Below are 14,697 nucleotides of genomic sequence, written 5' to 3'. Positions count from 1 at the left end.
GTCACAAACCAGGGTTTAATGAGGCTGCTGGGAGATGGAAGATGAGATACTAGATTTAAAACAGAAGCTGTAAGAAGCTGGGAGGACTGTGATCATTGTGTGTATCTGTTACTATTTTGCTTCACAGCTGCAGAAACTCGCTCATTTGGATTACCATTTGGATTACAATCACCTCTATCGCAAATAATTATTTTTTATGGATTTGTGTTCCAAGTTCTATACCTGTCTTGTTCTTTTGGTGTCATTTGGTTTGGAATTCATCATCTGAGGGCTGAGAAAGTAGATGTCTTTGAATGGCTATACATAAAGTTAAATCCTCTGAAAAAAAAAAAAGTGTTTTAGTCAGTATTTTTGACTGCAGCAGTAACAAGTTTTGTTTTTGGATTTTATTTAATATGCTGCTTAGAACTAAATAGCTATGTCTTTGACAGGATCTTTAATTGAGGAAGAAAAACAGCTCTGTAGGACTATGATGTCGTACTGGGCCAATTTTGCTCGGAATGGGTAAGGCTTAAACTCTAAAGTAATAACTTTTAATAACTCTTAAATACCTTTACACCTACATGGAAGTATAAGGAAAGAGATTAAAAAAATAAATAAATGCAGCCTACTACCTTAAACATTCATTATGGATAATATTAACACGTGTTTGTAACTTCTTACTCATACAACATATGCCAGCTGTCTTTTTTTTCTGTTACATGCAGTGACTATTTTCTGTAAATAGATATATCATATAATTACTTAAATATTATATATTATATATTTTTAATTATCTTGTTGAAAGTAATTGCACTTGTAAATATTACTGAATATTATAATTGGTTGGATACAGATTAGGCCTATTACCTTATTTGATTAAGATTTCAATGAATTTATGGATCCACAGGGAACAAGTTTTATTCTGCGGTAAGCACTGTGCACACTGGATGAAATGAAATCTATTAGCCACAATCTGAATCTATACTAATAAAAGGCAAAGCCCTCACTGACTCACTCACTCACTCATCACTAATTCTCCAACTTCCCGTGTAGGTAGAAGGCTGAAATTTGGCAGGCTTATTCCTTACACCTTACTTACAAAAGTTAAGCAGGTTTCATTTCAAAATTCTACACGAAACGGTCATAACGGTCGATAACGATCAACAACGTCCGCCATGTTGAACTTTCTTATTTATGGCCCCATCTTCACGAAATTTGGTAGGCAGTTTCCCTGTGCTAACCGAAACCGATGTACGTACTTATTTCGATGGTTTGACGCCACTGTCGGCCGCCATATTGAACTTTCCAATGTCACTAATTCTCCAACTTCCCGTGTAGGTAGAAAGCTGAAATTTGGCAGGCTCATTCCTTACAGCTTACTTACAAAAAAATTAAGCAGGTTTCATTTCGAACTTCTACGCGTAACGGTCATAACGGTCAACAACGTCCGCCATGTTGAACTTTCTTATTTATGGCCCCATCTTCACGAAATTTGGTAGGCGGCTTCCCTGCGCTAACCGAAACCAATGTACGTACTTATTTTGGTGGTATGATGCCACTGTCAGCTGCCATATTGAACTTTCCAACGTCACTAATTCTCCAACTTCCCGTGTAGGTAGAAGGCTAAAATTTGGTACTTATTTCGGTGGTATGATGCCACTGTTGGCCGCCATATTGAACTTTTCAACGGTCTTTGTTACTTATGGGCCTATCTTCAAGAAATTTGGTACGCGGGTTCCCAACGCTAAATGAATCCTACTTACGTACATATATATGTCCATAGCCTGCAGCTGGTTCACCGTGTGAGGTGGCGTTGGGTCCCCGATCCCAACGCCTCCCACGTTATTGGTTACCTGCCTATATAAGGCCGTCCATCGCTCCAGTCTCTACATTCCCTTCCTTGCTTCGCCACGGGATTCACGTCTCCCTGCTGATAACTACAGCCTTTTTATTTAATCCACGGCTTCTCCGCTGTTTTATTGTTCATTTATTAAGATTATAGCTATTGTGTGGGTATTTTAGACTTACTTTACATTGTTCAGGTACCCATTTCCTTTATCATTCCAACTGTACCCCCATTAACATGTCTATCGAGGTGATCACCATCGATCAAAGAACTGTCACTTTACCGAGTGGTTTCCATGCCCGGAGATGGCACCTACCTTTTCCATTCTCTTTGTTACATATTGCACGGCCTTATCAGGCTCACTCTTGATATCCGGATTAACATTGTGTCTTATGTATTGAATGACTAGGACAGGTTCAAGGTGTTGACTGATGACGGTAAAGGAGATAATTATTCACACAGGAGCACTAGAAGAGTGAAATGCTTAAGCCCTTCACCTATGGTTCTGCATGTGAGTTGATGGCTGCTGGTGAATTGTTCAGTTGTCACTTTCAAGTGTACCGAATCGGCCAAATATTTTACACCTTTTGGCAACCGCAAATGCCTCTTAAACATCTTAGATTGACAGGTGACGATTTCAGTAGTGGACAATTTGATGTTTATGAATGTTTAAACTCTCAAAAGCTGGATGTGAAGTTATCGATGAAACCGGTTGTATACTTACAACGCTTGACAGATGCTGAATGTCTCTTCAACACAAGTCCTACAAATACTGTTGTAATTGAAACAAAACACAAAACTCAAACCGATTATGACAGCAGCAATCCAACCTGTGAGTTTTGAAACAAGATTACTGTTCACATGGCCAACTGTACGTTGCATGCTCAAGAGTAAGCTCAGCGCACAGCTTGGTCATATTACAACCGGAGGGCCGAACTGACAATGTGGTATACAAAGAGATCCTTAACAAATAATTATTTATATATTTTCCCTCAGTTTAAAAAGGTTTAATTTTCTACTTAATAAAAATTATAAGGCAGTACTTTGCCGCTGCGAAACGCAGGTATTTTTCTAGTCATGTAATAATCTGACAATGAAGGTTACAATAGGGGGCATATTAAAAGTCTAAATGCCACAGAGTTTCCAAAATAAGTAGTTTTATTGAAAATGGGTATAACACCTAGTTGAGCTACATACTATTGGATTTATGCACATTCTCAAAACCTAGTATGTCCGTCAGTCATTCTAGTCCAGCGCAAGTACAGTGGTGTGTGAATGATCTAGATTTAGATTGTAACAATTAAAATGCAGGACTTTTAAAAATGATGAACTAGACATTCACTTTGTAAGCAACGCAACAGTAAACTAAATTAGAAAATGAACATATAGCCCACTACACACTGTGTGCCTTGTTTTTGTTTATTCATTAAAAATAATTCAATTCAGTTAAATGAAAGGAGTACAACATTAAATAATGACTTTTATATGCATTTAGCTTACAATTAAATTATGTGGAAACATGCACAATTCTAACTTTAGTTTTTGACCACCAGGGATCCAAATGGAGCAGGATTACTCCAATGGCCAGTATATGACACCAGTGAACAGTACATGGTTCTGAACTTAAAGCAAAGCATTGGAAGAAAGCTAAAGGAAACACGAATGGAGTTTCTGACAAAAATTTTGCCTGAAAAGTTGGAAAAGCTAAAAGTTCCAAAGGAAGGCCATGGTGAACTGTAGATGTTCTGCCCTTCCAGGCTACATTTTTGGATATTTTTTCAATAAATACTTCTACACAAAGTAAGAATTTGTGAGCTTTCTTCTTGTTTTATATGTACAGTATGTGGCTCTTTATGTGCTTCTGCTTGAGCAAAATCATAAACTGGAACTCAGGCTTCTTTAAAGTAAAAGATTATTAATAACATAGGAGACTCTGTCCCCGTTCTTTTTTTTAGTGATGCCTAAATGGAGTGTGTAGGGTTTTGGTTCAGATGTTAAAAAAGATGATGTACTTAAATAGATGTGGTGTAAAAAGTACATGTTGCTTCCCTGCAAGAGACTATTGTTACTGGGAGGTGATGTGTCAAGGCTGTATAACAAATACTATCCTGTTGTGTATCCATAGCTTCGAGAAGGTCAAGTGTCTCTATTGTCATACCATCCATACACTGTATTTCAGCATACAGTAGTACAAAACAACATTCCCTAGGACCACAGTGCAATATATAGTCATGTGAAAAAGAAAACACCCTCTTTCAATTCTATGGTTTTATGTATCAGGACATAATAAAAATAATCTGGTCCTTAGCTGGATTTAGGAAGATAAAGGGAAATTCACTCGAAAGTGGTCCAGAATATTCTGTATTAACTCATGCTAGGATGAAACAATCAGAATGAAACAATCAGAACGAAACAACGTGCAATGTGCTTCTCAGTATATGGAGCTTCAAACAAGCCGGGATGACAGTGCATTGGAGCAATGAGGTAGGCACTGGACAGCCAATGCGATGTTTAGCCTCCGTTTGCATTGTCTGGGTGCATACCGCCTGTACCCTTTCACTCAGTCACTCGACTGCTCATCAGGATGGTAGTCTACAGTATTGAGCAGCACGTCTTCATGGTGCAAACCTATTGGGTCACCGATTTGTTTAAGCGATGTCAGAATCAACTGTATGATTGTGAGTTAATGGAAGGTTACTTCCAGCAAGAGGGAGCAACGTGTCACACATCGGCAAGTAGCATGGCAGAAACTGAGTTCTTCTTCGGCAACAGGGTAATTTGAAAGGGGCTTTGGCCACCATGGTTGCTGGGTCTGGTAACACCAGACTTCTTCCTTTGGGGTATGCTCAAAGTAAAGGTCTATCGGAAAACAAGCCTCGCACTGTGGAAGATTTGAAGGAAAACTTCCAACATGGAATTGTTGCTATTCCCCCTGAGATGCATGCCAATAGTACAGGAACATGGAGCGCCGCATCCAAATGTGTCTGGCAGAAAAAGGAAACCACTTCCAGCTTTGCATATAATGTAATCAATTATTGGTTAGCACACTTGCCCAATACGAGATAAAGGTTCAATCATGTATGTTTTCCTTGTTAAGTCAGAATATTCTTTGTGACCGCGTAACTTTTTCTGGGAATACTTTCTTGTTTTGGAATTGTGCTGCGTGATTTTCCCAACGAGTGGATTTTTCTTGCTGTCGCTGAATTTACGGATCGCAACGGACAATATTTTGCCCTCGTTGCAGCTGACTGGAAAGTTCGCCACGAAATTTCCATGATCTGGAAAATAGCGCGTATGAAACTGAGGTAAGAAGCATTCCTAATATTTTCAGTAATATCAGCTTGCGGCCTGAGATGTTGTTTGATTAATAATAAGCATGAAGGAAAAGACGCGTTTAAGTATTTTGCATGGTGAAACCTTATAGATAAACAAAAAAGCACAACCTCAAGTGAGTTTATAGCATATGTGCTAGAGATCGAGAACTTTAATTCTGTGAATGAAGTATTGTTGTAAAAGAGAACGTGAGTATGTGAATATATGTGAAAGAATGAAGCAATTGCCAAATACTGTGTGTAGAAATAACTGAAACGAGTGAAGGTTGATTTTCTGTTCTCCAGAGAACGAATTTCTGCTTTAGCCAAGAAATTCTGCTTGGGCATGAAGCAGGGTTTGGAATCTATAAAAGTACAAGAAAAGACGAATAAATTATCTTTATTCAGAGTCTGGGGTGGCAGATGCGTATTTATGTCATTTCTAAGTCTGTCTTTCTATGTTCGTCAGCTGACTAAGAATGTTAAATAAAACTGTAGAAAAATGGGTCCCATATAATAATAAGTTAATTGTAATACATGTGAATAATTTTCTTGCATGCTGATTTAGTGCAAGTGTTAAATGTTTAAATGAAAAAATGCAAACAAATGAACACAAGACTGATTTCTTTCTCTTAGTCTTCATGAAAAAACAGTATAGAGGGTTTACATATTTTGATGTATAACAAATGATTATTATTATCACTTCAGTAATTACAAAATGTATTAGAATTGAAATACATGTATTGATTTGTCTCTGTAAGTGATTAATTTTAGGAAGAGTTGTTATTGCATCAATGTATTAAGTTAATGCTCAGTGATAATGCACATAGCTAAATTGATTATTCAGTTATACATTAGAACCATTAGTTTATATGAACTGTTGTAAAATTTTACAGACATTTAAAAGATTTTGTCTCTTAATAAGATGAGCTATAGGGTATGGATTTATAAGATATTTTTGTTCTAGAGAAAAAAAAAAAGAATTTTAAATTCAAATATGTAACATCCTTTTATAATTTAAGATATTTGGATAACTGAGGCAATGTGTGAATTTTGTGTAATGTATGATCCTACTGAAGAAACATTGTCACTAGCCTGGTTTAAATATATTAATCTATTTCTTACTGTTATTTTATGAGACTGAACTGCGAGTCTAGAATTGTCATTCATAATGCTGCATTTGTATAATACATATGATTGGGAAATAATTGCTTTATGTTATGTATTTGCTCTACCTTGCACCCTTCTTTAGTTAGCCTAGCAAGTAGTTTAGTTTGGCCACTCAATTTAGTGGTTAAAGCCTCTCCATTCAGTGGTAAAGTTTTATCAATGAAGTAACAGGTGGTGTATACACAAACGAAGATTTACAGAGACTGTACTGCACTAATGACTTTTAATCTGCTGCACATACCTGAGAATAGCTGGTGAAGAAACACTTGCTTTTCCAGAGGGAACAGAGTGAAGAACTAAAGAAAGATTGCAAGTCCAGCTAATCAAATTTGATGCCATAATGTGGGCAGACATTTTTTGCTACTGAGACAAGTTTTATGGACTGTGGCAGGGACAGGCTGTAGCCACTGAGGTGATGTGACAGCTGTTGAAGTCTCCCATGAATGACCACTGAATACAGTGCAAGCTTAGAGGGAAGTGCACCTCTGCTAAAAAGGGACAGTCACCATGTGTTTATCTCATGAGCTCCCTAATGGCCAAAGGACTGTTTGATTTTGTGGTCCAGGAATAGAACATCTGATACTGAAGTTGGGGAGGATAAAAGATAGTGAACAAACAATTATGAAATAATACTAGTTAAGAACAATTAATAATCATAGCAATGAAGCTAGAATAGCATCTGAGTTATGTTACCACTATTGTAACTCATATAGGGATCAGACACCAAAAGGTGGGGCACATATAGCAACATACTGAAGCTAGAAATGATAGGAATGCCAAAGAATAGTCTAATCCATCAAGATGCTATATAGGATTGTAATATAATCTGATGCTATGACACCTACTGCATGAATTCAGACAACACAGACTATGTAAGAAATAACAGCAAAAATCTCCACTAACACCATTGATGAGATACATTGATCACTACTTGGTAACACCATGTTAAATGTAACTGTTTGTCCATGTTTATGCCGGCTTTACATGAATGGTACAGAAGCTATAGTGGTACTACATCTCACATGTCCACAAATGATCTTGAAATGTCTACACTGTGACGGGGGATCAAGTACCTTTTGCTTTGTGGATATAACTTCAAGTATTGTTTTTGTCACAGATCCAGTGACAAAGGGTGGCTTGTTATACTACATTTTTCTTTAATATTAATGTTACTGTCTCTATGCTCACTGGTATGGATTTATTCACATGTGCATGTTAAATTTGGCACACAGGGGTTCAGCAGTTAGAATTGCTAGCCAAGCATTGGATTAGATAGCCAAAGACAACTGAGGATTGTATAGTCAGCTTAAACACAGAATAGTGTATTTCTGTCCTCTGTCAGCACAATCTTCTTTCCTTGTTGGGAGAATGAACATGTAAGCACTATGATATTTCTGTATTTTGTGGAGGAGGAGTTCAGCCCTTGTTTGGAGACAGAGAAGACCAGCAAGTGAAGCAAGACATTATTTAAAGGCTTGGACAACAGCCAGACCCTTTGAGGCACGAGTCAGCAAAGTTCCGAAAAACCTCCCAGCATCGGGACGAGAAATGGCAGACTGTGTTAATTCAGATTCCCACCTGGATAAAGTCTATCATATGCCTCCCGTATGTAACCACGTTAACCGTCAGTAAATGTAAGCTAAATTATATTTTTTCTCATGTGATTCTTGTACCGTAATCACGATGGGAGGGATATCAGCCTTTTCTGGTATATTACTATATTGTTTAGTTACTTAATATGCCGCAATTTCAAAAGAACACATTTCCAAGAGAGCTAATGCCTCTTCAGGAAACAGCTAGTAATATCACTTCAAGATAGGCTCACTTAAAATGGCAAGCTCAGTTATGGGACCCACTTTCAAACCTCTGAGGTAATAGCAAAAGAAGGAATAAAAACAAAACTGAGCTCCCATTATGAACAATACTTCACAACCTCTCTCTGACACACTAACAGTATTTCAGTAAAATAATTATTCAGCAGAAGTGTGTTCTTGGGCTCCAACAGCATAAAGCATCACTGCACATGTGACTGCCAAGTCTGAAGTTTTCTATCTTTTTAATTTTTTTTTCTTTTCAGTCATTCAGACCCACAGTGTGTGAATGTGTGTGTGTGTGTTTATCAATTTATTTAATGAGCCTCTGTTAAAAGTCAAATTTCCCTTGGGATAAATACATATATTTAGCTGTTTTTTTTTTTTTAACAAAGAAATCATTTAAAGAAACAATACGTTGGAAATTAACACTATTTCACTGTAATTATAGTCAGTCATTCAGACCCACAGTGTGTGAATGTGTGTGTGTGTTTATCTCTTTATTTAATAAGCCTCTATAAAAAGTCAAATTTCCTTCAGGATAAATACATTTCTATCTTTAGCTTTTTTACAGAGAAATCATTTAAAGAAACAATACATTGGAAATTAACACTATTTCACTGTAATTATAGGAATAAGACTAGAAGAATAGGAATACTAATTTATAACAATGACTTTTAAGGTTTCTAAGGTAATATCAGAAAATTCTGTATTTAAGTGGGAAAACTAAACCAACTAAATTAATCCTGGTTAACATATAAGTATACTCATCGAACAGGAATATTCTCTTCTTAGTATCCATTACACACTTCACAATTTTATAAAAATAGGTCATTTTAACTGTTAACCACACTCTCTCTTACTGTCAACTGTATATTTCATCAAGGATTACTTATTTGTGGGCCCTTTTGAGTTTTCCCTACATATGACATTACATTATTATCTTTTGTAAAGGTGAAAAAAGCTTATCCTTAAAAGGACAAAAGGCAAATGGACCTGGGGAAAAGACACAGGGAAAGTGGGGTTCATTGCCAGGAGATCACATAAAAACAAAGATAACCAATATCAAAACAAAACCAAAAAAAAATCAAATAAAAAAAAAAACATGTAAAACAAGAAGACACGACCAGTACTAATAAGAGAAGGATTTAACAAGGAAAACAATTGTTAGTAGTCATTCATTTTAGATTTTTCCCAAAAATAAAATGATGGTTGACCTGCGCCACAGTTATACCCAAACAAGAAAACTTAATGCAATACAGGAGCTCTTTCTCCTTTTTTATGTATTTGTCTTTCTCTCCCTTGAGCTTCTGTAAAGTTTTAAATTCCCCATGGGACAAATAAAGTACAGCAATGGTTAATAGCATGTTCACTTCCATCTTCTGCGGTGGGCTGTCACCCTGCCCGGGGATTTGCAGAACCCCGTGACCCTGTGTTAGGATATAGCGGGTTGGCAAATGACTGACTGACTTCCATCTTAAAAACACACCAAATGAAAATAAACATGAAAAACAAAATATGGTACTCGTCGACTTACGACCGCGATTGGTTCTGACTGACTGGTTGTAAGTTGATCTGGATGTAAGTCAACCTATGTTAAATAAAGGTAAGAATATTAGACTGGGTAATGATATTGTAATCATCTTAAAGTAATATTTTGTTAACATTTTCTTACTTTCCAAGTCAAACACAGCATACTACAGTACAATTGGCTTAATATGTGGAAAACATACAAAATAAGAAATACTGTACATTTAATTCCTGGCACCACTGGTGCTTGGCTGCGGGTTGTCGATATCGCCTTCATCAGGCGAGGCTGCGGACGGGTGGATGGGAGGAGTTGTTCTTTTCATAAACATAGTGAGCTTCGTCTGAATTGTTTTTTCTCTTCATAAATTTGCAATAAGGACAAAATGTGTCTTCTCCGGCGCGCTTCTTTAAAGCAGCGCTTCCCGATTGGGGGTGCTCACAACTGTTGCTGGGGGTGCCAGAATCCATCGAGGAAGAAAAATGAAAAACATTATTTGTACAATGGATTTATCTATCCATTCCCAAATAATTAAATGGGCAGGCTATTTCGTATCTGTGCAATGCAGCTTGTTAAAACGGATGACTTCCGCTCTTACGCGCACTTAGTGCTGCGTGGGTATGATAGATAGATAGATAGATAGATAGATAGATAGATAGATAGATAGATAGATAGATAGAACACTAACATTTATTTCATACAGTAATCCCTCGCTATATTGCGCTTCGACTTTCGCGGTTTCACTCTACCCGGATTTTAAATGTAAGCATATCTAAATATATATCACAGATTTTTCGCTGGTTCAGGATTTCGGACAATGGGTCTTTAATTTATGGTACATGCTTCCTCAGTTTGTTTGCCCAGTTGATTTCATACAAGGGACACTATTGGCGGATAGCTGAGAAGCTACCCAGTCAGAGCATGTATTACATATTAACTAAAACTCCTCAATGATATATCGATATGCTTCCCACGTGGTGCTTGATTGTTTGCTTTTCTCTCTCTCACCCTCTCTGACATTCTCTGCGCCTGACGGAAGGGGTGTGAGCAGAGGGGCTGTTTGCACAGAGGCTGTTTGCTTAGATGATACGGACGCTCCTCTAAAAAGTGCCACTTCAGCATACTTAAAAGCCCAAAAGCACATATTGATTTTCTGATTGTTTGCTTTTCTGTCATGCGTGCGCGCTCTCTCTCTCTGACATTCTCTGGTCCTGACACGCATTCTTTGAAGAGGAAGATATGTTTGCATTCTTTTAATTGTGAGAAAGAACTGTCATCTCTGTCTTGTCATGGAGTACAGTTTAAACTTTTGACTAAAGGGTGTTATTTCATGTCTAGAGTGCTCTAATAATGTTAACAGTGTGGGAGAGTTTATAAGGGCTTAAAAGATATACAAACATATGGTTTCTACTCCGTGGATTTTCATCTATCGTGAGGGGTTCTGGAACGCAACCTCCGCAATCGAGGAGGGATTACTGTACATGGGATATAGCTCAAATTGCTTTACAGTTTCCAAAGTTAAGTTTACAAACAAGAAAAGAAAAACAAGATAAATTAGTTATGACTAATAATGAATAGTTAACAAAAAAACAATACAAGATACATATAATTAGTAGAGTACTTATATATAGTATTGTACTCTATTCTATGTCTCTAAAGATGAGTATGATGAAATCAGATGGCTGGGAGGCCAGATTTTTATTTTTTTTATTTCATTTAAGCTGGAGAGAAAAAAAAAAAACATCTGCAGGAGTTGCAAAGCCAAAATACTGCACAGCCCCCACTGGGCATTCTCCCTAACATGAATAATGTTATGTTAGTCCTCATTGTTTCCATGTTTCATCTAAGAGAATTCAATACAGTTAGGTGCATGGAGAGCTGGGCATCCACCTTCATTCAGGCATCACAGGTGGCTGCCCAATGCCTTGATCAGGTGGTGGTAACACAAAACGCGTCAACACAGAAAAAATGGAAAAGAAAGAACAGAAAAGTTGAGATTAGTAATAATTGTACATCCATAAAGAATATAATAATTCTATTAATGTAAAGTCTACTTTAGAAGTACAACTAAAATATAGCCATGAAAAAGCCAAATTATAAAAGTTGATTAGGAGTTTTTGTTTTAAATGTTCCATGGTGTTAGAATGACACATCTCTGTTGATAAAGTATTCTAGATTTTTGGTGCAGAACAGCAAAAGTCCACCTCAACACGTATTTAATACTTTACTCTTGGAAAATAAGCAGACCGCTATTAGACGATCTAAGGTTATAAATTGTACAGTAGAGTGACAGGCATTCCAAAATATGGAAAAAGAGCTTTATATATAACAAGTAGCATTTTAAAGTAAATTCTAAAAGACAGGTGACCAATGTAACTATTCTAAAACTTGTGTGATGTGCTAAAATCTACTTATTCTGGTTAAGAATCTTGCTACTACTTTTAAAACTGATTACAATCGATTGATGTCTTTCTTAGGTAGTCCAGTTAGGAGTGCATTACAGTAATCTAGTCAACTAAAAACAAAAGTATGAATTAATTTAACTAAATCTTGAACTGTAATAAGTATTCTAACTTTTGCAAAGTTCCTTAAATGGAAAAGTGCACTAATATGCTTAATGTGCGATTTGAAGTTAAGGTAAGAGTCTATGATTACACCTAAATTCTTTACTTCCTCCTTGACTATTAATGCTAAGGGATCAGATTTATTTCGAAGACCTTCACCTTTACAATTTTTGCAGATCACTATTACATGTTTTTTTCTTTATTTAGCTTGAAAAAATTACTACTCATCCATTCAGAATACAAATAAGACACTGGATTAGACAGTCCTGCGCATTAGGGTCATCAGCTGCTATAGAGAAATAAAACTGCATGTCATCTGCATAGTTGTTAGCCCACCTTGTGTTTTGAGATAATCTGGCCTAATGGGAACATTTAGACTGAAAAAGCAGTGGGCCCGGAATAGATCCTTGTGGTACACTATATACAATACCATGGATCCCTGAACTACAAACTTCACAGCTAACAAAGATTTTTTTACATGTTAAATACGACCAAAATCGAATTAAGAGACCCAAACATTGTCTAAGGTGATTTATAAAAACATTTTGGTCTATTGCGTGAATTGCTGCACTGAAGTCTAGTTTAGAAATAGGTCTAAAGTTGTCAAAAACAGAGGAGTCTAGATTATTATTGTTGAGCAGGAACTTAACTACTGCAGTCTTTAGAGAAAGTGTGAAGATCCTAGTATCTAATGAAGAGTTAACTATGTCTAGTACACCATAAATTAGCACATCGTAGACCTCTTTAAAAATACCAGTTGAAACTAGGTCAAGGACACAAGTGGAGGGTTATTCTATGGAGTTCAGGAAGACCTACAGTATTTGAGTGAAGGAATTCACCAAAAGAGCAAACTGGGGTTCAACAGGATTAACTTTGGACTGACATATAATTAAAAAATTCTGCAAAAGTCACATAGGTTTCATTAGAAGCTTTCAGGAGACATTGTTTTAATTGAACATGGTTTAGAAGATGATCAACAGTTGATGACAGAACTATTGGATTTCCAGCATTATCATTTATGATTTTAGAGAAATATGACTGTATTCCAAGATGGACTACTTTATATCATGCAGTTACATGTGCCTTCAGTATTTCTGAGTGGATGGTAACTTAGTTCACCTCACTTGGCTTTGTGGCATTTTTTTATTCTTAAGTCAAGACACTCTCTGAGTCTTCCAAGGCATTTTAGCTAGAGGATTTCTTACCCATTTTTTCAAGGGTCACTATATGTCAGCTGCAGCTCTTACATTAGAATTTGAGTTTTACACTTTACTGGTTCTAATGCTGGCTGTATTAAAACTAAAGTCAGACTGACTGTCAGAATATTAGCAAGCCTAGATGCTGCTGATGCCTCAAAATAATGTTTTAACAATACACTGCACTTTCATTATAGTTACCAATATTTGTACATTAAATAACTTGCAGAACTGGTCAGGTATACCACTGCACAACCTGCCTCATGTCAATTTTAGTAATTTTGAAATTACTAAATCCTGTGAGTTTCCCTCCCGTGTGTAGACTAGCAGACATGCTGGCTAAGGTCAAAAGAGTGTAGTAAGTTGATAAAATTACCTTGCTTTTTGGATCACACTGTTTATCCACCTGAAACGAAACCCGTCTGCAACTAGGGAAATTTGTCATATTAGTTTTAAATACAAAGTCTGAAATTACTTCACAAAAGCATTCTGTTTTGGGGTCCATAAACCATCAATATGAGAGACTGAGTCATCCTTGAATAAACGTGGCAAGATATTCAAGCAACAATACAGTTTAATTAGCTTGAGAAAATACTTCTAAACCTCCCTATCTTACCTTAGTGAACAGAATGAACAAAATTATAATGCAGAGGTGCTAAGGCCCAAATTAACATTACCATACATTATCTTAGCAAGTTTCACTCCCAAAGTAAGAAAGTCCATTTTCCTAAAGCTGATAAGATCATTACTGTAAAAAGATCAATGCTCTGATATTTACTAAGTCACATTTAAAGTCTCAAAAGAACCCAGTAGTATGAGGTTTGGTCAGGTTTATAAGTGGACACCCCCTACCGCCTAAGTATTTTACTGTTTACTACCGGCCTGGGTAGTATCCCGCATAAAAATTATTTATTGATGGGGGAACACTTTCTGAAAAACACAGTTTTCCAAAATGGGGTGGGTTTGAGGATACAACTATAAGTGATGAAAAGATGGGGAAATCTGGAGAGAGCAACATTTATTGTCCGTGACTAAAACCGGTTTTGGGAGATACAGGCATATCTTTTTGAAAGTTTGGCCCTGTGCCTTATTAATTTCATTGAAGGCTAATCTAACAAGAAATTTTCCGTAGTAAGTAGAAAGGCAAAATTTGAATCTGATGGGGTCATGGAAACGGGGGAAAAAGGACAATTTGTGGGTAGCAGCTGCATAAGTTTTACACTCCAGTACATTGCGGTGAATGCTGGTAACATCAGTCTAGTGCCATTAAGCAGCAAGTCCGAAAAAAG

General features: G+C 36.7%; 1 protein-coding gene across 1 annotated transcript; it reads left to right on the top strand.

Moving 5' to 3' along the window:
• The first annotated feature begins 106 nt into the window (after positions 1 to 106).
• On the top strand, positions 107 to 3,752 carry LOC120521526 (cocaine esterase-like). The gene is made up of 2 exons (XM_039743092.1): positions 107 to 504; positions 3,382 to 3,752. Exons 1-2 carry the CDS (start codon positions 419 to 421, stop codon positions 3,566 to 3,568), a joined length of 273 nt encoding a protein of 90 aa, XP_039599026.1. The 5' UTR covers positions 107 to 418; the 3' UTR covers positions 3,569 to 3,752.
• The last annotated feature ends 10,945 nt before the right edge of the window (positions 3,753 to 14,697 follow it).

This window comes from Polypterus senegalus, unplaced genomic scaffold (assembly GCF_016835505.1).
Source record: "Polypterus senegalus isolate Bchr_013 unplaced genomic scaffold, ASM1683550v1 scaffold_8875, whole genome shotgun sequence".
Lineage (NCBI taxonomy): Eukaryota > Metazoa > Chordata > Cladistia > Polypteriformes > Polypteridae > Polypterus > Polypterus senegalus.
Note: the sequence above shows the minus strand (reverse complement) of the source record. Positions and strands in the feature narration are given on the sequence as shown.

Excerpts from the sequence above, each read along its gene's own strand:
- LOC120521526 (XM_039743092.1), top strand. The coding sequence starts at position 419 with ATGTCTTTGACAGGATCTTTAATTGAGGAAGAAAAACAGCTCTGTAGG. Across the intron at positions 505-3,381 it reads GCCAATTTTGCTCGGAATGG|GGATCCAAATGGAGCAGGAT; the intron begins GTAAGGCTTAAA and ends TTTGACCACCAG.